The 23,438-nt window shown below is 48.0% G+C and overlaps 1 protein-coding gene and 1 pseudogene across 1 annotated transcript; both read right to left on the bottom strand.

Moving 5' to 3' along the window:
* Window positions 1-2,957: 2,957 nt before the first annotated feature.
* Window positions 2,958-4,432, bottom strand: LOC120655075 (probable E3 ubiquitin-protein ligase RNF217). The gene is made up of 3 exons (XM_039932802.1): window positions 4,183-4,432; window positions 3,426-4,032; window positions 2,958-3,315 (listed from the first exon to the last, which is right to left on the bottom strand). Exons 1-3 carry the CDS (start codon window positions 4,430-4,432, stop codon window positions 3,234-3,236), a joined length of 939 nt encoding a protein of 312 aa, XP_039788736.1. The 3' UTR covers window positions 2,958-3,233.
* A 17,499-nt stretch (window positions 4,433-21,931) lies between these two features.
* LOC120655066 lies at window positions 21,932-22,851 on the bottom strand (annotated as a pseudogene).
* Window positions 22,852-23,438: the final 587 nt, after the last annotated feature.

Here is a 23,438-nt window from a genome sequence, read left to right as displayed (position 1 = left end):
TGCATGTCTTGTTTGTTTGGCTATATACACTCACCAGTGAGTGCTCGAGACCAGGATATTTCTTTATCTAAAAAAGTGTAAGGCGACAGGGATGGGCCAGTATGAAGGTCCAGAACAGGAACTTGACAAGGGAAAGGACACCCAGCATCGCGAGCCCCATCATGCTCAGACGGCTGAGGCAGATGGGAATGGGATCATGGAAAACAACTTCCTGCCTCCTCTGAGATAAGCAGAGCCGCTAGGGGCCTAGGGCCACCACGAACAGGGTGCCTTGACTGCATGCCAACAGTTTTTCTTGAGGGTGTCCCAGTGGGGCGTCTATTTATCACCTTCGGCAATTTGCGGTGGTTTCATCGCGGTCACTCTTTTTTCCTATTCTCCCACCTCCCCTACCTTCCCCAGCTCAGATGCTGTCTCCGGTGCCTCCGCCGCCGCCACTAATTAGCTTCGATCCGAGCTCCACCCGATTCTTGACCCACTGGTTGTCAAACCGCTGCCGCCGACCAGCAGCGCCTCCGCCCCGTCCCGCAACAGGCCACTGCCGCCGGGATGACCCTACCACTCCGGCCCCCTCTTCTAAGGTGACTGGTGGCTATGGGACCCCGGCAACCCCCAACCCAAAGGCCCCGAACTCCGGCCGCCGCAAGCTCAACAAGGAAGACAAACACTAACGCCCTTCTGCGACGCTCGCGCGCGCGCGATTATAGATTCTGGTCCTGATCCCAACTAGGGAACTCCTGCGCCCGCCGCTTATATAGTCCGGGGAAAAGAGTTACATTGCAGAGTCCTACCCGGAATAGACTACATATTTTTTTCGTGTTACAACTCTATCCAAGTGATCTCGCATACAACTCTAACTCTAGTCTTCATTGTGTTATATAATCCTTCCTTGTATCATCCCGAGTGAGCCTTGGTTTTCCCGAGCGGTTCCGGGACCTCGGGGTAATACCAACGATAACAATGTACATGATCAATCTCTTCGGTGGAATCATGAAAACTCTCTTAAAAACCATAGTTAAAAGTTTTTTCAAAAAAAAAATGAAATGATACACATCTATGTCTATCTATAGATGTAGTTTGTGTCAAAAGTTGGAAACAAAACTCGATATAGATACAGTCATGTGAAAATAAAAGAATCCATATGCATTTTCACTATAAAACAAATTCCTTGAATTTTTGTCCTCCACGGCACTTGCATATGAGATTTGTTATTTTCATATGAATTTCTCTATATCGAATTTTGTTCCGAATTTTTGCCACAAACTACATCGATGGAACCATGGACGATATGCATCATCCCACATTTTCCAAAAAAGTTAGTGTGATTTTCAAGGGAGTTTTCACGATTCCACTGAAGAGCGCGGTTTGCATCTAATATTTTTTCCAGCGGCCGCTGCCCTCGTCTGATTGTGGATTTTTGCAGGCTATTCAGCATGCTAGGTATAGTTGCAACAAGCATTGGGGAACAAACATATCAAGAAGGATAGATTCGGCCTCGCAAAAATTGAGAGAAAACAGTATTATAGGAGTACATTACATATTAATATTCCAAACAGAAAGCAACCTCAATTTCTCCTTACTAAAATTAAGCAGATGGAATCACATAATAGGGTCTTGTGTGAGACCACACGCCACCAGTGGCACACCTAGACTTGCAATCAGACATATGCCCTTCATGACGGGGTCTAAGTCTTTCGCCATAATGGTAACAGTACACATCATGATGCCTAAGGCGACTCTGATGGCCTGCAAATTATATTAATAAAAGGATCAGTGAACATATGTAATAAGCCTGCAAAAGTAGGAGTATCAATGTCGCCGGTCAATCTTTAAAAAGTACTCCTACTTAACTAGAGGATCACTATTTGCCCCCCTGAAAACAAATTAAGCAAGTTGGGAATATATAATTAAACTGAATTAGGCCTGCAGATTATATACATTAGGTACAATCATGCAGAGCTTGGTGCCCGGGCTGAGTGGTTTCGCCGTAGGTGTCGAGCAGTGGTGGCAGCAGCAGTCGTCTTCTCTCGATGCGTGGCCGACGTTGTCGCACATGATGAGGTTCACGGCCATTGAAGACTCAGCCATGGTGCCAACACTCAGCTGGCGGGACGATCGATTTGTCGCACGCACGCAGAAAAGTTACTGAAAGAGCAGCCATGTTTGCTGATAGTCGCCGAGCATGTTTTGTTAGTACCTCGTCCATTCCTTTGCTTTCCCATATGATTGTTATCTCCTTGCTTGTCATCAAATTAATTAAGTAGCTCTTTGCATTGAAGGAAAGGAACACAAGCTCATTGTTCCCCCAATCATGAACAGGCAATTCGTTTATGTGCATTTTTTTCTTGGCAATCCTGCTTGCTTAAGTTTGTTTGCAGCTAAAAAATTGAAGAACAATAGGCTTATGTTGCTTCTGTTTGAGATGCCCTCTGGTTTTGCACTTTTCTCTTTTTCTGAGGTTTACTTTCACCTACCTAATACTTTGAAGGTACGTTGTTCCTCCTTGCTTGGTTGACCTTCAATGACGTGCTTCTTGTTCCTTTGGTCTATGCAAGCGACCTAATTTCTCCGTTTTATTATTTGCCTCTTACAGGATACCTGGGCAGAGTTTGCTGATAGTCGCTGAGCATGTTTTGTTAGTACCTCCTCCATTCCTTGCTTTCCCATCTGATTGTTATCTCCTTACTTGTTTGTCATCAATTAATTAAGTAGCTCTTTGCATTGAGGGAAAGGAGCACAAGCTCATTGTTCTCCCATACATCTGTTTGTCTGTTTGTAAAGTATGTAGAATGATACTTGTTTTGCTGAAAGGTCACGGTACAAGGATATATCTAAAGAATCAATTAGTGCACGCTGAAACTGGTGTGTGTATTGCTATGCACAAATTTTCTAACTAGTAACTGCTTGCTAGGTAGGGCTGATAGGGGCCTTGATGTGGTGCTACTTTAATTTCTGAATAACATGAACTTGTGAACATATTAGGAGTTACACTGGAAGTATTTGATAAACGAGGACATGACAAGGGTACACATTTTATGGTTTTAGATATACCTACTGAATACCTACTGAAGTATTTGATAAAAGGATCGGAATAAATTAGTACAACTGGCGATGACTTGAAACAAGTCGTTCGAGCCTTTTTAAGATACGTTTCACGTCCAGAACCTCTTGTTATCATGTCCAGAGATTTGGCAAAAATGAAACATTCAGTGAGAGAGCCTGCAGAGAAGGCATCAGCCGCGGTTGCATCTTGTGCAGTAATGGAGTTGCTTGCACATCAGAGATCCACAGGTGTAGCAGAAGCAGCACCCGCACCTACAAATTCCAATCCAAGTTCAGAAGCGCGCGTTTCATTATGTATGCAAGACAAAAATTAACCACACGAATTTGAACAAGTCTGCTGTCAGAGAATTTGAACAAGTTACCTGCAGCGCATGAAGGGGCATCCCTGAGACCTCTCCACGTACATCCTGCAGTGGGGGCACCGCTGCCACCGCTTGGCGCCGGCGAGCCGCCGCAACATCACGTCCTCCCGGCCGCGTTCGTGTTCCCCGAGCCCCTGGAACTCCTCGCAGCCGACGCCGTCGTGCCACGGCACCATGCACCGGGCGCAGAATAGCCGGCGGCAGTGCGGGCAATCGGCCTCCGCGATGCTCCCCTCGCCGGTCATACCCTCGCCGGCGAGGAGCGGCGCCGAGCAGTCCCTGAACGGGCAGTAGACCTTCTTCTCCCCGACCCCGAGCTCGGCCGCTGATTCGCATAACGCGAGGTCCCACTTTACGAACAGGTCTGAGGGGATGAGGCCGCGGCAGTCCTCCAGCTCGACCGCGCCGTCCCGGCAGCTGGGGTCGGGGCACCTCACATGGACGACGTTCTCGCCGACCTTGGCAGCGATGTACTGCACGGTGCAGCTCAAGCAGAAGGCTTGGCGGCATGGGGAGACGATGAACTTGAGAGCGCCGGGCACGCTCTCCATGCAGATGGCGCAGTATAGAATTCGCCCCAGTAGCTGGCTGTAGGCGTCGACGGTTCACCTCCTGTGGAGTGGAACGACGACGACGACGACTAGAACAATTAGCCAGCCTGGTTGTGTGTCATATGAACTACTAGACCCCAGCAAAAAAGTGGGGGGGGGGGGGGAATCAAGTACTAGAAAGCAAAGAATTGGAGATTCCATCCAACCTTGCGATGATAGCTTGCGCTTTCCCTTGCGGTCTGCGGCGGCGGGGAGAGAAGAGGATCCAGAAGCCAAAGCAGAGGTGGTGGTGATCGGGGCCCTAGACGAGGGAGGGATTATTGGGTCTTGGATCTCGATCACTTCCTCGTCATCGGAGGATATGTAGATGGGGCCGTCCTCCTCCTCGTCGTCGGAGGATATGCAGATCGGAAAATTCAAGTCGATTTTGGCTGCGGCAGAGGCCTCCATCTCCATGTGCGGCGTGCGGTTGCACGAGGAGCCCACGAATGTTTGTTCTGAACGGTATCAACATACAGACGAGCACATATCACGATCACACCGCACCAGAACACAAGGGACGGATCGGAGTCGGAGAGGTTTTCTGCTTTCTTAATTTACTTTTGGAGTTACCAACTAGTTATTTCTTATTGCTACCCTCTTTTCACCTTTATATACTAGTATAGTACAAGGTAGTAGTGACTTTGCTTTTGAACATCCTCCCTCCAGCTGCCTGCCACACATGCTCAGTCTCTGTGGAGAGTATCGTAGGAGTGTCATAAGCACTAAATAGCATGACAATCAGTAAATTTGCTGACATGGCAGAGAAGAGAGAAGGTTCTCAAATTCACAGTCTTGATAACTGTGCGATGACACCTTCCACTAAGTGAGCTAAGATGCGCCAACAAATAATTAAAAATAATTAAGCCCAGGCCGAGTGTGGCTGGCTGATTTGCCTGTTCACATTTTCCTGGCCAGCTCCATGGATCAGATGCCCTTTAGTTGCGTTGCGTCCATTTCCATGTGAGTGCTAACCACTACCAGAGTGCGGAGCAGAGGAGATTAATTTGCAGAGACGCTCAATTACAAAATAGGCAATTCGCCAATGATTCATCTGGGTCTTCCTGTGGGAGAGCTGAAACTGTATAAGAAGCAACTGATGTGTGCCTCTGAAGATTAGATAACTGATGTGTGCGGAGCTCAGTTGGTGCAAGACACCATAGATAGCTGTGCAGACTTAAATGAACCACTTTTAAACAACAGAAGTGTAACAAACAGGAGACTGATCTTTATCTGCTCAAGTACCATGTGGATGCTATGAAAAGCAACAAATGACATGATCTTTGACAAAAAGATGATGATCACACCTGACTCCAATGATGATTAACCTCTTCAAGCAGTGGAAGGGGCTGCTCAAGGAGGAGGACCTCCAGGTGTTGGAATAATGGATCATGAAGATCACGGAGGGCGCAAAGTTGATTTATCTATTGCGATTCAAAAAAAAAAGTTGATTTAGCTATAGACTTCTGGTTTATGCTATGTTGCTATTTTGATAACCATGTGTTTGGTTAGCAGATAGTGAACAAAGTTAGGTTGATGGCCAGACAGAAAATAACCAGAGACCCGCACCATATTGTGGTGGATGTGCTTGCATGTAACTGAAATTCCCAGTAATTGTGTTTCTTCCTGTCCGTTGCTTTCAATATAAGTGGGACCAAATTGTCTTTATTAGTCTAAAAAAACACTAGTACCGGACGGATTATAACTTCTGCCAAGTGCTCCATCCAAGTGGCTGATGGTGACATTCGTTTTCTCCACCTACCCATGGTCCCTCTCGCTCATTCCTGGTCTCGGATTGCCTGTGCCAGTATAGTAGTATGTATATTTCTGGGTATTGCCAGGAACACCCAACTATTTTACCAAGAAAAACAGTTTGTATACATGTGTATTGTCGTATTTGGGCTACATCTTCTTCTCATGTTTCAGCAATTCAGCTACCAGCAAGGCGCTAAGGCCCATCGGCAACAGCCGTAGGTCCCCACGGGCCACGGCCCATGCCCTGTCGACCCATCATATCGAGCGGAGATCAACGAACGCCCGAGCCCTGCTCGCTCCTTGCTTCTGCTTCTGTTCGCTTCTCTTCCTTCCCGCTCCCTCCCCAAACAAGGGCGATGAGCGACGGCGCGACCCCAAACAACGACTAGTTTACCAGGCCAGCCGGTGCCTGGTGCCCCGTGCGGCAGTTGATCATACTTCCACCTGACGAGTCACAGGTCTCGGCATACTGTTCCACACGATATAGATACATATCTGTACCAAGAAGTGCCCAATGTCAACTGCAACAAGAATAGGACCCGAATTCAGAAACAATGTCTTGGCGATTGTTCACAGGCAACAAGGAGGGACAACAGAATAAGGGAGACAATGAACGAGGAAGAACGGACCATTCAACGTACCTGACATGACCCTCGTTCATAAGACGTTTGGCGAAGAGCTAGGGTGCTCATGAGCCGTGGAGGCGGGTGCAGGGCAATGCAATGCAAGCAGGCAAGCAGCAATGGCCGAAGCAGGGAACCGAGAGGATGGCGCCGGTGACGGATGACTGGCCTTTTGACTCCAACTGGGTGTCGTCGAGCTTGTAACCTGCAGTGGAGACGAGGTCGCTGCTGGGGGCTGATCTCAGGGGCGACTGTTTGAAACACGTACCGGGTATATCAAAGATCAATACGAAATAACAAAATAACTACTGGGAAACATTGGGGATTAGTCAACTCTTTACCTTTCCATTTCTTTCCAGTTGCATTGCAAGTGTAGTAAAGAAGCAAGATAATGGCTAATCGAAGAATTCCTTCTAGCGGATGTGCGAAACTTTTGGCCAGCTTTCTCCATCAGGTGCTCGGCAGCTCTCGCTGAGGAGTTTACAGCCATTTATGGTTAGGCGCTCGAGGGAGGATGGCGGGTCTGGTAAATACGATGTGTTGGGGCATTCAATGATACCGAGGCGCTCCGGACTAGAGAGGCACTTCATATTGGTAAAATCTAAGAGACGACTGGTTGTGCCGAAGCCAGGGTTCAACACTGGTTCGATTTGACCGGTTACCGGTCAAATTGGTCCGGCCCAGTTTCGGTTCGGGCCGGTACCAAACCGGCCCAAATTCAAAATTTAAATTTGAATTTAAAAAATGAAAAATTCTCAAAGAATTCCTAAAAATACTTCAAGGTGCGACGAATCTAATAGTGTCAAATTTTCTCAAAAATTCATTCATTTAGTATAGTTTGCGGGGATTTTAAGTTAAAAAAAACGTGCATATAAAAGTATACAAATACAATATAAAAGTAGTACAAAAGAGGGTTAGAGGGTTTATTTAGGCTAAAATATGTTATACAAATATTTATTTAGTATACTTTGCGGGCATTTGAATTTAAACCAAAAAAGGAAAAATTTGAATTTGATCAGTTACCGGTCAAACCGACCGGTAAACCGGCCAAACCGACCGGTAAGTCGTTTGTTGGGATCTCTGCTTTGTAGATGCCCAGACAGGGAGCATAAACAGTAAGAAAGGTTGTAATGAATGTAAGTGTCGAACTCTCCAATAATGATCAGAAAATTCAACCTTTTACACTGTGGAGAGAGAGGGCTATTTATACCCCTAGCCCTCGGCCAGGTTTTCCTAAATTGCCCCCTCCCAACTCACTTACAGCTCACTCTCAGCCGGTTCCGGGGTAAAATTACAAGGTGAGAGGTTTACAAATCCGACCTTCTCACGTACTCGGGAGGTGTACAAATCCGACCTTCTTACATATTCATGTTTTACTCACATGTCTTCAGTCGACGAAGGTTACAATAACCTTCGGGTACTTCCGGGAGTTTGGGCCATGAAGGTTCCATCAACGATCGACCAGCCGTCATCCTCGTTCCCGGCCGCGGGCTCTTTTCCCGAAGGTCTTGATCTTCGAGTTTATGCTTCCGGGTGGCCGTTTGTCACCTTCGGCGCGGTGAAAGCGGTACCCTTCGGACCGAAGGCCTTGGTGTTTGTGCTTGCGCTTCTGGGCAGCCATCCGTTACCTTCGGCCTTCAGAAGGTGATATCCTTCGGCTCGAAGGTCATGGTTTTTGAGCTTGCGCTTCTTAGTGTTCATCCGATACCTTCGGGTATGTTTGGCTCTATTTCGTTGTGGCCCTGCAAACAGGTTAGGGAGCATTTCTGAGGGTGAGGGCTTGACCCGAAGGTCCAATCCCCAACAGTAGCCCCTCGAGGGCAAGCCGACGGTCCGAACCCTTGTTAATGAAGAAGATTGCGTGTAACCTTCGGGAAGCCCCCTAGGAAAAACGTCTCCCGAACCGTCGGCTGCAACGGTTGGTTTTTGTTGTTTACGTGTCGTTCTCTGATTGCGCCGCTTGGGCTGCCGTCTCCTCGGTTTTACCACTGGAACTGTTCCTTTTCACCGCCTATATAAGCGGAGGAGGGGGGTGGGGTAAAACCTGTGCCCTCTCGAGCTTTGCCTTCCTTCGTCGCTTTTTGCTATAAAGCGCTTTGTCCGAAGGTTCTGGTTTCGTGCGTGGTGAAGCTACTCGTTTTCTTCGGTGTAAGTAACTTTGCGGCTCATGGCTCGCACTAAACAGACAGCGAGGTTGATCGAAGGTTCGTTTGAGCCTTTGTTTCTAATTTGACTTTGTTTTTATTTATTTTTGTAGTTATGGCATTCATTAAGAGGGCGGTTCTCCGTACAGACTCTGCCCAGCTTCCGAAGGAGAGGCGGGTGGTTCGCAGCCTTCTCAGCAGCAGCAGTCCAGCGAGAGCCTTTCGGCTGTGTCTGCGGACGTGTCGGAACTGATGGCTCTGGAGAAACGTAAGACTCTGCTTTTCGAGCCATCTGTCGTATCTCAGAGCATGATAGACTTCTACATTACGAAGGGCTATTTCGCCGAGGGGGTTTGTCGCCCTCCGGGGGCTGAATTGATTCCTGTACCGGAGACCGGTGAGGTTTTGGTCTTTAAGGATTTTTTTACAGCGGGACTTAGACTTCCGATGGATCCAATTGTGCCGAAGCTTTTGGAGCCATTCAACGCGAAGCTACACCATTTCACTCCGAACGAGATTGTTACATTGGCCAAATTTCTGTGGGTAGTGCGGAGCTTCGGAGGGGAAGTGTCTGTGGATTCGTTTTGCAGACTTTTTCAGCTGCACTGCCAGCCTCGTAAGGTCTATGTAGATGATGATGCCGAGCTTAGCGAGGTTCAGAACGGCTGCTGCACCTTCGTTCCTTGTAAGCCGAACAAAAGGACTGGCCTGTTGAAGGTTATGCTCTCGACAGCTTACAAGAACAAGTGGGAGGGGAACTGGTTGAGATACTGGTTTTACGCGAAGATTGGCTTCCCTAATCCCGAAGGTTCTAGCGAGGAGAAGTATCTTCTTGCTTCGGACATTGAGATGTTCGATCACGTTTATCAGCCTGCCTTCAGCAAACGTGGGCCAGGTTTCAAATCGTGTCTGGAAGCTTTCATGACAGCTTGCCAAGTTTGTGGTGGCAGGGATGCTGTCGAGGAATTTCTGGCTGCCAAGGTTTGGCCACTGGCTGCTGGCTGGTCTCTGTTGAGGTTCGAGCGCAAACGCTTTGTTGGTTTGAAGTACGATGTGATTTCTCCGGTTTTTGGGCTTCGGAGACCCGAAGGTGCCAGTGATGAAGTTATTGTTGATGAGCTAGAGCGTCGGGCTGCGGAGATACTGGGGCCATGGAACAAAAAGGAGTACCGTTCTTTGGTGGAGGTGTGCGGAGGGAACCTTCGGTTGAACCGGTGCCTAGCTGAGATGGGCGTTGCTTACGAGCCTCGGCCTGTCCTGGCTAACGCCGTTCCAAGGATGACGCCGCCGGGGAACGTAGGTTCGGAGGTTCCTGAGGCGAAGTCCAGAGGTAAGGCTAAGGTGGAGGAGGCAGGGAGCTCCGGGGCTACCGGTACGCGGAGGCGCGGTCGTGGTCGGAAGCCCCCGAGCACGAAGGTTTCAGTTGCGCGGGCTGAGAGCGCCAAGAGAAAGGCGCAAGATGAGGAGGTTTCTTCGGGCGACAGCGGTACGCCCTCATTTATGGAAGAGCATATGGGGACGGTGGGCGGGGAGATTGTAGTTCTCGAAGGGAGGCTTTTTAGATCCCGTTATGATCTTAGCGATGAGTACGGGACCATGCTTTTCGGTTTCGGCCGTCGGGTTGAGGTGGCGAAAGCGTTGATTAATCTTCATTGTTCATCCGAAGGTACGACGAAACGCCGGAGGATTCAGAGCCTCGTCAAGACTGTGGCCAATCCTGTGGACCTTCCGAAGCCACCCGTGCCGAAGGTTGCTGCCTCGACGGCCGATGTCCTGAAGGACTCGGCTCCGGCGCCGAAGGACGCGCAGCCTGTTCTTGCGGTGAACATCGAGGAGGGGGAGATCTTGGTAGGTGAGACGCTGATGGCGCTCAGAGGTGGAGAGGCTCGTGGAGGTTCCTTTGCTCCACCTTCGGACAAAGAGGTGGAGGCTTTGGAGGGGATGACCTTCGACGAGTCTGGTAAGTTTCACCTACTTGGCTTTTCCTGATTTCCTATCTCGTTCGCCGCTTCCAAGGGGGTTTTTACTTATGTTATTTTCTGCAGCTGTATCGGCGTCGATGCAGCAGCTCTTGGCCGTGATGCACAGGCTTGGCGCGACTGGGATTCTCCCTCCCGAGAAAGGTGTGGGGTCTTTTTTTATTTTTGTCTCTTGATCAATTTTTAGTGTTCCCGAAGGTGATTTTGTTTTTGATTCAGGATTTAATGCAGCCGTGGCAGATGCGTCTACCTCCGACGCTGTTTTCATTGTTGCTGAGCTGAGCAAGAAGCTTGCCCACGCCAGCCGAGCTTTGATGCAGAAGGCCAAAGCGGACGCGGACCTTCGGGTGGCGAGTGCCACCGAGAGACTGGGTTTGGCTGACAAGCTCCGGCAGGCTGAGGCTGAAATTCTAGTTTTGAAGGACGAGAACCAGCAACTGAAAGCCAGGTGTTCGAGGCTAGAGTCTGTTGCTTCGGATAACGAGAAGGTTCTGGAGAGCCTTCGGAGGACCGTGGAGGGGGATGCGAACGAGAAGGCTGACCTTAAGAGTAGGATCACCGAGCTGGAGTGGGTTCAGGCTAAAATGACTGAACTCGAGCGGGTCTTACCCGAGGTTGCCAGACGAGCTGAAGGGGTTTACCAAGAGTACAAGAAGGCTCTTTCTGCCCTTGGAGCGGAGCCTTTGCCCTTGCCTGAGCCGGTCGAATGTCCCCAAGTTTTCTTCCTGCTTTTGGACTGGTTGATGTCCGAGTTTGAAGGCCTCGGAGAGGTGATGAGTATTGCAAATGACAACGCGGCGTCTGTCTCCTTCGAGGGGCTTGTTGGAAATCTTCTTCGTGCCGGCGCAGTTGACCTTGCCCGACTCGATGATTTTTAGTATGTACCCTACGAAGGTTTGGCAGCGGAGGTGGGAAGTATTCAGGATGTGAAGGCTGCATTTTTTGAGCGTTTCTGGGAAATTTCTGGCAAAGTTGCCGTTCGGACTCTGGCGGCCGCAGCTGCTGAGGTAGGTTTGGTTCCAGCAAGTTTTCATTTTTTCTTTTGTTTGTTTTTAATTGATTTCGTCTATTTGGTGCAGGAGGCGGCTCCTAATCAGCCTTCGGAGGACAATCGAATGTCCGAGGATCGGAGGTATCCTTCGGGGAATGTTGCTGCTGGTTCTTCGGGGGCTCAGGTGTAGTTTGGTTTGTAGTTTACTTTGGTAGTTTTCTGGCCCTTTGGTCTGTAAATATTGCCATGGTGTAGGATGTGAACAATGCTATGGTATTGATGAGCTGGGAGGCTTTTAGCCTTGCTCGTCCTGGATGCAGCATTGCGGAGTATTTAATCTGGTCCGGTAGAAATTCATTGTAACATGTTTTGCCCCCTTGACTGAATGTGACTTTCACGATTGCCTTTGTAATGGCTTTTATTGCGTATCCTTCATTTTCCTTTATGTGTGCATCCTTCGAGGTGCTGTGATGTGCATCCTTCGAGGTGCCTTGTGATGTGCATCCTTCGAGGTGCTGTGATGTGCATCCTTCGAGGTGCCTTGTGATGTGTATCCTTCGAGGTGCCTTGTGTTGTGCGATGTGTTAGGCATATTTGCACTCGAATTTTGCAGAGTTTTACTGTTGTGGGGCTCTTGGAGAAAAACGTCTCCCCCCATAGCCTTCGCTTTTCTTTGCCAAAGGACCTTTTTGTATGTAATTTGTTTTTATCCGGGGCGACGCTCGTTAGGGTGGTTCTCGAAAAACGTCTCCCCCCTTCCTAATGAGTCGTTGCCCGGAGGTATTTTTTGCTGGAGCGTTTGTTGTTTCGATATGAGATTTGTTTCCCGACGAGGCAATGTGCGAAAACTTTGTTTTTGGTGAAAAAACGTCTCCCCCCTTTCTTTCGCGCTGTTGTCCTCGAGGGTCTTTGTTCTTTTTGTTTTGGGTAAATCGAATGATGGGTGCCGAAGGTTCTTGTGGAAAAAAAACGTCCTCTCCCCCTTTCTGGCATCCATTTTTTGATTTTTCCGAGGCATCCTGTTGGCCTTCGCTTTGCACTTTATGTGCCCTTTTTGGTTCGGATGCTTTGATTGGTCGAAACCCTGTCGCATTTTTGCACTTGTTGTGTGCTTGTGCCGAAGGTGTTTTGGTTCGGACCTTTTGAAAGGTCGAAGCCCCTTGGCATTTTTCCACTTGTTGTGCGTTTGTGCCGAAGGTTTTTTGGTTCGGACCTTTTGAAAGGTCGAAGCGCCTTGGCGTTTTTTGCACTTGTTGTGCGTTTGTGCCGAAGGTGTTTTGGTTCGGACCTTTTGAAAGGTCGAAGCCCCTTGGCGTTTTTGCACTTGTTGTGCGTTTGTGCCGAAGGTTTTTTGGTTCGGATCTTTTGAAAGGTCGAAGCCCCTTGGCGTTTTTTGCACTTGTTGTGCGTTTGTGCCGAAGGTTTTTGGGTTCGAACCTTTTGAAAGGTCGAAGCCTCTTGGCGTTTTTTGCACTTGTTGTGCGTTTGTGCCGAAGGTTTTTTGGTTCGGACCTTTTGAAGGGTCGAAGCCCCTTGGCGTTTTTTGCACTTGTTGTGCGTTTGTGCCGAAGGTTTTTTGGTTCGGACCTTTTGAAAGGTCGAAGCCCCTTGGCGTTTTGGCACTTGTTGTGCGTTTGTTTTGATGAGTATGCAAAGTTTGCGTATTCTGCATACTTTGCTAACTTACTGTTTTGTTTGGCATGCAGATGTTTGCCGAAGCTTGCCATTTTGGCTGCTTAGGCGAGAGTGACACTGTTTGGGGAAAATTCATTGTATTGAGATAGTTTACACTGGGTCCGCCTCATCAAAAACCTCACCTCCTGTGCGGAGTTTCCCCTTGTGAGGAAAAGAGTACGGCCCGTTTACAATGTATGAAATAACTGAAATTAAATGCGAAGGTCCGCGATCGCTTATAGCTTCGCGATGCGTCCTTTTTACAAACTTAAATGTAGTATTTTTTGAGGCTGTCGGCATTCCAAGGATGCTGCAGCTCATTGCCTTCGGCGTCGGACAAATGATATGACCCTGGTCTGTTGCTTTTGATTACAAGGAATGGTCCTTCCCACTTGGGTTGTAGTTTGCCGAAGGTTTCGGCATTTGGCTTCCTTTTTAGGACCCAGTCTCCGACTGCGATGTCCTTTTTCACTATTTTTTTGTTTCTCCACTTCGTTGTTTCTTGTTGATACTTTTCTAGATTTTCCGAAGCTTGCAGGATGTCTAGCCCTATGAGCTCTTTCTCCTCAGATGGTGTGCCCTCGACTTGATGGGTCACCCTTAGGCTTCGATTCTTAAGCTCTTCTGGGGTCATTTCTTCGGCACCATATAGTAGCCTGAATGGGGTGAACTTGGTGGTTCTTGATTCTGAGGTGTTGTGGGACCAGATGACCTTCGGAAGTTCATCTACCCACTTGCCCTTTTTCTGATCGAACAAGCACTTCTTAATGCTGCCGAAGACGATGCCGTTGGCCCTTTTGACAGCCCTGTTGTATTGTGGGTGGTACACCGAAGCAAAGATTACCTTCGTGCCAAGACTGTAATAGAATTCTCTGAAGAGCTGTGAGTCGAACTGTTTTCCGTTGTCGACGGTGATCTCCCTTGGGACCCCGAACCTGCAGACGATGTTCTGCCAAAAGAATTTTCTGATTGTTTCCGATGTGATGTTGATGAGTGGCTTGGCTTCGATCCATTTTGTAAAGTACTCAACAGCAACTGCTGCGTACTTGTAATTGCCCTGTGCTGTGGGTAGGGGGCCCACTAGATCAATTCCCCATCTTTGAAGAGGCCAGGTGGGGGGTATCAGCTGAATTGGCTCCGAAGGTTTTGTGGACTTCGGGCCCATCATTTGGCATGCTTGGCATGTTTTCACTATGTGTTGAGCATCCTTCAGGGCTGTTGGCCAGAAGAATCCTTGCCTGAAGGCTTTGGAGACAAGTTGTCTGAAGCCAATGTGAGATCCGCAAGACCCGGAGTGAATTTCCTTGAGGAGCTCGATTCCTTCGGTCGTTGAGATGCACTTTAACCATGGGCTGGTTACACCTGACTTGAACAATTCTCCCTCGGAGATAACGTAGCCCCTCGCTCTTTGGAACATTTTCTTTTCCTCTTTCTCATTTGGCAACTCAATGTTTCCCCGAAGGTACTCCATTATAGGTGTTCTCCAATCTTCGGCTGAGATGACTGAGATTTGTTTTTCTTTCTTCGGCTTGACCGAAGGTTCTTTGATTTCTTCGAAAAATACATCTGATGGTAACTGCTCTTTTCTTGATGCTGCCTTTGCCAGTTTGTCTGCTTCGTCGTTCATGTGCCTCAGGATATGAACGATGTCGAAGCCTTTGAAATATTTCTCCATGGATATAACTGCATCAAGGTACTCAATAAGCTCGGGTTTTCTTGCCTCTGAGTCCTTTTCGATGTGATCTCTGACAACCTTCGAGTCTGTTTGACTATGAAGTTTTGGTGGCCAAGGGCTTTCATTTTGCGAAGTCCCAGGAGCAAGGCTTCGTACTCGGTTGTGTTGTTGGTAGATGATTCTAGGTTGCCGAAGGTAAGTCGTGCTGCGTATCTTGTTTTTGCTCCCGAAGGAGACTATGATTGCAGCAATGCCCACTCCGTCGTTACACCAGGCCCCATCGCAGTGCACGATCCAAGTTTCAGTCGAAGGTTCCTCCTTGAATGTTGGGGATGTCCAATCGGCAATGAAATCTGCTAGTACTTGTGATTTAATGGCTGTTCTTCTTTCGAAGTCTATATAGAACTCCGAGAGCTCCGAAGCCCATTTTGCAATTCTGACTGAGGCCTCTCTGTTGCTGAACAGGTCATGCAAGGGTTGATCTGTGACCACGATTATCTTGTGAGCTTCGAAATAGTGTCGAAGCTTCCGGGCAGACATGACTACTGCATATGCGATTTTTTCTAGCTCTGAGTACATGAGCTTCGAGCCTGCGAGAGCTTCGGATACGAAATAAACAGGTAGTTGCTTCTTTTTTCCTTCGCTCTCTCTCTCGAGCACGAGCGCTGTGCTGACGGCGGAGTAGGATGCTGCGATGTATAGGAGCAACACATCCTTCGGGTCAGGTGAGGTCATTTTGACCATGTTCTGCAGGTGGTTTTTGAGCGCCTTGAGGGCTTCCCTTTGCTCAGGGCCCCCTCAAATTTGTTTGCGCTGCGAAGGACCTTGAAGAATGGTAGGCTTCGATCTGCAGAGCGTGGGATGAATCTGTTTAGGGCTGCAATCCGCCCTGTAAGTTTCTGTACGTCCCTGATGGACTTTGGCTCCTCCATGTTCCAAAGAGCTTTTACTTTGTCAGGGTTTGCTTCGATGCCTTTGGTGGACACTAGGCATCCTAGCACCTTTCCTTTGTGAACTCCAAAAATGCACTTGTTGGGGTTCAAGGACAGTCCTGCTTTTCTTAAGCTTGCGAAGGTTTCGGTCAGGTCTGCCACGTGGTTGCTTCTTATTGAACTGGTTACAACAATGTCATCAACGTAAGCCAGGACATTCCTTCTAAGTTGATGCTCTAAGACTACAGAAGACATTCTTGAAAAAGACTGTCCTGTATTCTTTAGTCCTTCGAGCATCCTCACGAAGAAGTAGGTGCCGAAGGGGGTTATGAAACTTGTTTTTTATTCGTCCTCTTTCCTTATCCAGATCTGATGGTATCCGGAGAAACAGTTCAGTAGAGACATCAGTTGACTGTTTGCCACATCATCGACGACTCTGTCGATTCTTGGCAATGGGAAATCATCCTTCGGATAGGCTTTATTGAGGTCAGTGAAGTCAATGCACATGCGCCATTTGCCATTCTTCTTTTTGACCGGCACAGTATTTGCCAGCCATGTTGGGTACTTGACTTCTCTAATGACATTTGCATTTAGCAGTCTCTGGACTTCGGCCTTGACTGCTACGACCTTTTCATCTGCCATTTTGCGAAGCTTCTGCTTCTTCGGCTTGATGTTTGGGTTGGTGTCCAGGCGATGCTCGATGATGTCTCTGCTAACTCCCCGAAGGTCGTTGGCGGACCATGCAAAAAACATCTTGGCTCTTGCGGAGGAACTCGAGAAGTTCTTTCTCCTCTTCAGGCTCTAGGGTTGCATTGATAGTCACCATTTTGTCGGGGAGGTGTACATCGAGGGGGACCTTCTTGACTTCACAGTCTTCTTCGAAGGTTGCTTTCTCGCTGTCCCGTTGGTGCTTTTCGACGGTAACTGGCTTGGATTCAGTCCGAAGATTGTGCACATTTTTCTGTCCTGGGGTGTATCCCCGTTCAATGTCCCGCGCAAGTTGTTGGTCCCCGCAAACGGTGATGACCCCTTCGGGAGCTGGCATTTTCATGCACAAGTATAGTTGATGGACGATAGCTTCGAACTTGTTAATTGTTCCTCTTCCTAAGATTGCGCGGTATGTGTACGACATTTCTACCACATCGAAGGTGATGTGCTCTGTTCTTGCGTTGGTCGTATCTCCGAAGGACACTGGGAGTGACAGTTTGCCGATTGCGTTCACTCTCTTTCCTCCGAATCCCATTAAAGGGATTTCCGAAATCTGAAGCAGGCTTCGGTCGATACCCATCTTATCGAAGGTATCGGAGAAGATGATGTCTGCAGAACTACCGGTGTCAACTAGTATCTTGCCAATCCTCCAGCCCTGAATGTTTGCCTCGATGACAAGAGCATCTGTGTGTGGGTAGCTGATGAGGTTGACATTTTCTTCAGAGAAGGTGATCGGAGAGTGTGACCACTGGGTTCTCTTGGTTGGACTTTTGGAGATGATGCAATGGACTTGCCTGAAGTAGTCCCTGCGTTGCCTCTTGTTTTCGAAGTCCAGGGTAGAACCTCCGGAGATGGGCATGATCATGCCGAAGGATGGTAGTGCCGCGGGTTGGCTATTTGTGGTTTGGTTTTCTTGTTTTGGTGGGTGAGCTGGGGGTGGTGGTAGCTGCTCCTGAGTGGGTTGAGCTTGGGTTGTGGGTTGAATGGTTTGCGTTGGAGGGTTTGGTTGCGGCTGCCAACTGTGATTGTGGTTGTAGTTAAACATGGGTTGGCGGTATACTTGTGTGAATGGTTGAGGTGGAACGAACGAAGGCTACGTGTACTGTATTTGTTGAGGTTGTTGGGTCTGTGGCCATGTAGTGTGCCCAACTAGCTTCGCCTTTTTCTCGGCCTCCATTCTGTCAATGGTCTTTTTCTTCTCCGGGCACTAGTTTGTTCTGTGGTCGGATTCAGATCCATGGAAGTGACAGAAGAATTTTTTGGGATCACGCGAAGGTCCACGACCTCGGCCCCTTCCTCTGCCGCGACCTCTGCCTCGTGCCCCGGACGAAGGCTGCTTGTCGTTTGAGCGTTGGGGCTCCGGCTCTGGTGGTGTCATGAAGGGATCGAAGGTTATCTGATCCTCATCTTCATGTGAAGTTTCCAGAGGTAAGATGAGCTGGTGAGCTGGCTGCTTCTCTTGCTGCCATGTTTGCTGGTTGTATTTTTCAGCCTGACGCATGATTCTTCTTTGCTCGACCCTTCTGCGGTGGTCGGCGTCTGACTTCGCGTACTTTTCTGCTTCTGAATAAAGCTCCTCTAGAGTCCTCGGAGGCTCTCTTATGAGGTGGGAGGCAAGCTGACCAGGCAGGAGTCCCTCGATGCATTTTTCTATCGCATCTTTCTCTGGGAAGTTTGGAATTTGAGCCTTCTTTTGGACGAACCTCCGAAAGTAGTCATAGAGAGGCTCGCGGTCATGCTGGGGGCACTTGAAATCTTTGACAGTGTTGGTAGTGAGCCTTCTGAAGCCCTGGAAGTCCTGGAGGAGCCTTCCTTTCAGCTGGTACCAGTTGTTGATTGATTGCGGAGGCAGGTACGAATACCAGTTAGCCACAGAACCTTCGCAGGCCATGACAAAGGACTTGGCCATGGTGGAGTCATCACCTCCGGCCGAACCGATGGTTGCTTCGTAGGCCATGAAGAACTGAGTTGGATCTGTTGTGGCGTTGTACTTCGGGAGCTGAGTTGGCTTGTAGCCGAGCGGCCATGAAGTTCGCTGCAGAGCGACTGAGAGTGGCGAGGTCGGGTCAAATGGGAGGTTGACCGGCGGTGGCCTTTGGTTCTCATTATGAGCGAAGACTGTCTGTAGGATGACGCGGTTTTCTTGCTGGGAGGAATCTTCGGGCATTTCTTGGTATGCCCTCTGTAAGCTCTCAACTTTTGCCTCCATCTCTGCTAGCCTGCGCCTGGCCTCAGCTAGCTTGTTGGCTTGGTCCATTGCCCTCTTTTTGGTGGCAAGCTGGGCTTCGATGTTCTTTTTCTTCATTTCGAGGGCTTTGAGCTTGAGTGCTGCTTCTGTGAGTTGATGAGCTTCGGTGTTTTCAGTGTTATCAAACAGGTCTCCATGAAGGGCAGCTTCGTTGTTGATGTCTTCCATTTGTGGGTTGGCTCCTTCGTGCTGCGGTTGGGGGCCGTCGAGGGTGCGGCCAGGCTCAGTGGAGGTGCTTGTGGTGCCGGCGGTGGCTTTCTTCTTTGCTGGGGCCATCGAGGGTTGTCTTACGTGCTGGAACGGTGGGCGCCGCTGTTGGGATCTCTGCTTTGTAGATGCCCAGACAGGGAGCATGAACAGTAAGAAAGGTTGTAATGAATGTAAGTGTCGAACTCTCCAATAATGATCAGAAAATTCAATCTTTTACACTGTGGAGAGAGAGGGCTATTTATACCCCTAGCCCTCGGCCAGGTTTTCCTAAATTGCCCCTCCCAACTCACTTATAGCTCACTCTCAGCCGGTTCCGGGGTAAAATTACAAGGTGAGAGGTTTACAAATCCGACCTTCTCACATACTCGGGAGGTGTACAAATCCGACCTTCTTACATATTCACGTTTTACTCACATGTCTTCAGCCGACAAAGGTTACAATAACCTTCGGGTACCTCCGGGAGTTTGGGCCATGAAGGTTCCATCAACGATCGACCAGCCGTCATCCTCGTTCCCGGCCGCGGGCTCTTTTCCCGAAGGTCTTGATCTTCGAGTTTATGCTTCCGGGTGGCCGTTTGTCACCTTCGACGCGGTGGAAGTGGTACCCTTCGGACCGAAGGCCTTGGTGTTTGTGCTTGCGCTTCTGGGCAGCCATCCGTTACCTTCGGCCTTCAGAAGGTGATATCCTTCGGCTCGAAGGTCATGGTTTTTGAGCTTGCGCTTCTTAGTGTTCATCCGATACCTTCGGGTATGCTTGGCTCCATTTCGTTGTGGCCCTGCAAACAGGTTAGGGAGCATTTCTGAGGGTGAGGGATTGACCCGAAGGTCCAATCCCCAACACCGTTCCGAACCGGTTGCACTGCGTCTTTTGAATTCAACCGGTTTGGACCGGTTTCCGGCCAAACCGGACCGGTATACCGGTACCGGACCGCGCCGGTTTGGCCGGACCGATCGGTAATGTTAACCCTGGCCCGAGCGCGACTACGCGACTCCTCGACCCAGCAGGCAGCAGGGCACCGGCCTTTTACCCAACGCACCCCATCTAGACCAGCCTCCTTGCTAGGCCGCGCCGGCCATTACGAATTAGATCAGATTGAGACAATTTCCTTCTTTCGGAAGGAACTGATGCCACCATTGGCGAGAGGGAGGTGGCGGTTGCAGGGTGGACTTGCAGCAGCTGCGCAGCGGGACTTGTGCAGGCGGTGGAGAGGAGGGCCCGGTAAAAACCACACCATGCATCTTGAAGATGATAATTGTGTGGCGGAGCAGCGGCGAGGGAGATTGGTGACTGCACGACAGGACTCCATGCCAGCAGCGGAGAGGACTTGAGGAAGCCGCAGTCTGCATGAGAACAAGGACGTCAAGCCGGGCTCGACCAGGGGGACGCGGTGACTCCCCAAGCAGGGCAACATCCATGAGCATCCGAGGAGAGGCGGCGGCTGGCGCGCACCCTGATGCACGGCATCCTCCAGCCCCAGCGACAAATCATGGTGAGTCCCTCTTCCTAACCTTCCACATGCTCTTGTGCTGCCTGTGCTACTACTAGTTATGTGGAGATGTAAGTGCAATTATGCTTACTAGTCTATCAACCCGTGCGGAGCATAGGCTAGTTATAGATATCTAATAATTATCTATTTCATATTCTCTATAACTAATTAAATATTCTAATCCAATACTGCAAAGATACATATTTATCATTATGTAATTACAATAAATGTGATAGGTTTAGTTATTAATAATTTTTTCTCACTTTGCATCACACCTCCATATATGTTTGAAATGTGTTTAATTGAACACTTTGTTTGAGCTATGTGAACAACATAAAAATTGTATTCTTATCTCTTCTCTTATACATGAATATATGGTGACAAACACATTGTGGTTAGTATGTTTATATAAATAATAACATAAATAATATATTGATAATGATTGGAATAGTAATTTAGAATTTAATATTGATGCGCTTTAAGATTTTATTATAATAACATAATTTTGATTCAGATTTGGGGTTCATTTTAACTTTTTATTATGTTATCATTGGATAATATATATGAAAATTTAGGGGGTCATTTGATATTATTTTATAATGGCATAAGTGGGTAATTTACATGAAGATTAGGGGTTATTTTAGATTATTTTTCATAATGGCATAGGTGGGTAATTTAGATACATGTTTAGGGGGTTAGAATGCACAATTCCACATAAGCTAGTTAAATGCAAAGATGCAAAATATATTTGCAATATCAATACTAACCGAGCAGATGTACAAATTTATGTTAACTTATTATCTTTCCATTTACCCTGATGTCAGAATGCACCAAGGCTCTATATAGAGCTCCATTCGGCCCGCAGTATTTCACCCTGATGTCAGAATGCACCAGGGCCAATATGGAGCTCCATTCGGTCTGCAGTATTTCTCAGAAAGACTTGGCCCTCTAATGATGATGAGGCTCGAATAGAATATTACCAGCCCACAACAGTGTATTCTATTTCATGGGTACGAACGAAGTTTATAAACTTTTTAATGTGGTAATTAGAATGAAGTTTATAAACTTTTTAATGTGGTAATTAGAAAGGTAACGTTGAAAGAATTTTAAATCCTAACAAATGGCTTACTTTCTCTACCATTGAGGAAGGGGTCTGTAAGTTGAAGGAGTTTATGGTCAAAAGTGGAATGTGCAATTCACTTTTAGTTCCTCTGTTAATTTGGGATGTGAGATGGGAAAACATAAAGAACTGGAATGTAGTAACACAGGTGAGATATGAGATGGCACAGTCATAAATCATCATTAGTTTGTCAGGGTTTATGCAAACATATTCTAGTACATTGATACAACCATATTTGACTAACTTGCAGAGATATGCCAATTAGCTAAAGAACAATAAATAGCATTGCAGCATGTATGCAAACGAGTTGTTCTTGCAGAACAATGGAAACCCAAATTAACGCGCGCAATGTCATATATCGGTGGATTTATCTAGTGATATATATGTAGGCGTTGCAAGGCTGCAGAGTAGTCCTTTTTTATGTCCTTCAGCTTTGAAACCACATCGTTCATGGACACCCTCTCCTCAGGTGACTCACTGGAACAAATCAGGCCCACCTCAAATATTGACAAGAGGAAGTTGTTATCCATGCTAGTCGAAGAAGATGCCAAGGAAATCTCCGTCTGATTACCAATGCAAAGACGTGCTTCTTCATCTTGCAGTAGCTTCTCATCTGCAACATTAATAAGATTTCTAGGAAAAGCCTGAGAAACCCACTGCCTCAGGGTCAATCCTCCAACGAACATGGGGTGTGTAGGCCTTTTCCCCGTGAAGACCTCAAGAATCATGATGCCGAAGCTGAAAACATCTCTCTTCCGGGATGCTTGTCCCATGAGTGCGTACTCTGTCAAAGAAATTTTGAAACAAGAAATTAGTGTTAACTAAATAAAGCACATATATCTTTCTTGCCGGACTTGTGGATTGTTATACCTGGCGCCATGTATCCGATTGTCCCTGGCATGCTTGCTGAAACCGTGGAGTGATCATCTCCTAACAGTATCTTTGCTATGCCAAAATCCGCCACATGTGCAATCATATCTTCATCAAATAGCACATTGCTAGGTTTCAAGTCACAGTGCAGGATAACCTCGTGGTGCCGATGGTGCAGATATTCCATAGCCACGGATACATCTAGCATAACCTCCAGCCTTTTAAGGAATGATCCTTCGCAAGGCCTGCCTTCGGTGTACAAGTATGACTCCAAGCTACCATAGGGCATGAACTAAAGTAGCAGTGCTCTGAAATCCAAGTTGGAACACGTGTTTAATATCTTTATCAAGTTGCGATGTCTGGCCATCCGAAAGGCATGGCACTCTGCATCAAAACTCCTTACAGATTGGTCAACCTCCATGTTTAGAACTTTGACTGCAACCAACAAACCATCATCAAGTTGACCCTTGAAAACCTTGCCAAAACTTCCCCTTCCTAGAAGGTTGTCCTCACTGAAATTTGCAGGGGCACGAACGATTTCATGGTAGGACACTAGCCTATGGCCGATCGCATCAACCATAGCAAAAGAAGTTGTAACATCTGGCTTTTTAGTTTTGTGTCTAATGATCAGGTATGAGCAAACAGCAATGGCACCAAGTGTCACTGTGATAATTGGTGTAACACCTCAGGTGTTAATTACCTGTCACTAAGGCTAATTATGATCATTAGCACCACAAACCACTAGAGGGAAATTTTTTAACAAAGTATGCCCAGTTCAGCCCGGACCGGTCTGACCGGTCTAGGCTACCGGTCTGACCGGTCGAGCTCGAGTTGGTGGTTTTGGGCCCCACAACATTTAAATCTCTCCCTCACTCTCACAACAGCACACTCTCTCTCTCTCGCGCACGCCCAGCTCCCTCTCCCTCACTCTCCCGTGCCCTCCCCTCTTTCCCAAACCCTCCCTCTCAAATCCCTCACACCAAATCAAATCCAAGGCGTGGGAAGCTT

The sequence above is a fragment of the Panicum virgatum genome, chromosome 1K (genome assembly GCF_016808335.1).
Source record: "Panicum virgatum strain AP13 chromosome 1K, P.virgatum_v5, whole genome shotgun sequence".
NCBI classification, from domain to species: Eukaryota; Viridiplantae; Streptophyta; class Magnoliopsida; order Poales; family Poaceae; genus Panicum; species Panicum virgatum.
Note: the sequence above shows the minus strand (reverse complement) of the source record. Positions and strands in the feature narration are given on the sequence as shown.

Bases quoted from the DNA above. Each gene is read 5' to 3' on its own strand.
- LOC120655075 (XM_039932802.1), bottom strand. From the start codon at position 4,432: ATGGAGATGGAGGCCTCTGCCGCAGCCAAAATCGACTTGAATTTTCCG. The intron at 4,033-4,182 runs GTTGGATGGAAT...TCCACAGGAGGT, and splicing joins GCGCAAGCTATCATCGCAAG to GAACCGTCGACGCCTACAGC. The intron at 3,316-3,425 runs GTAACTTGTTCA...TGGAATTTGTAG, and splicing joins TGCCCCTTCATGCGCTGCAG to GTGCGGGTGCTGCTTCTGCT.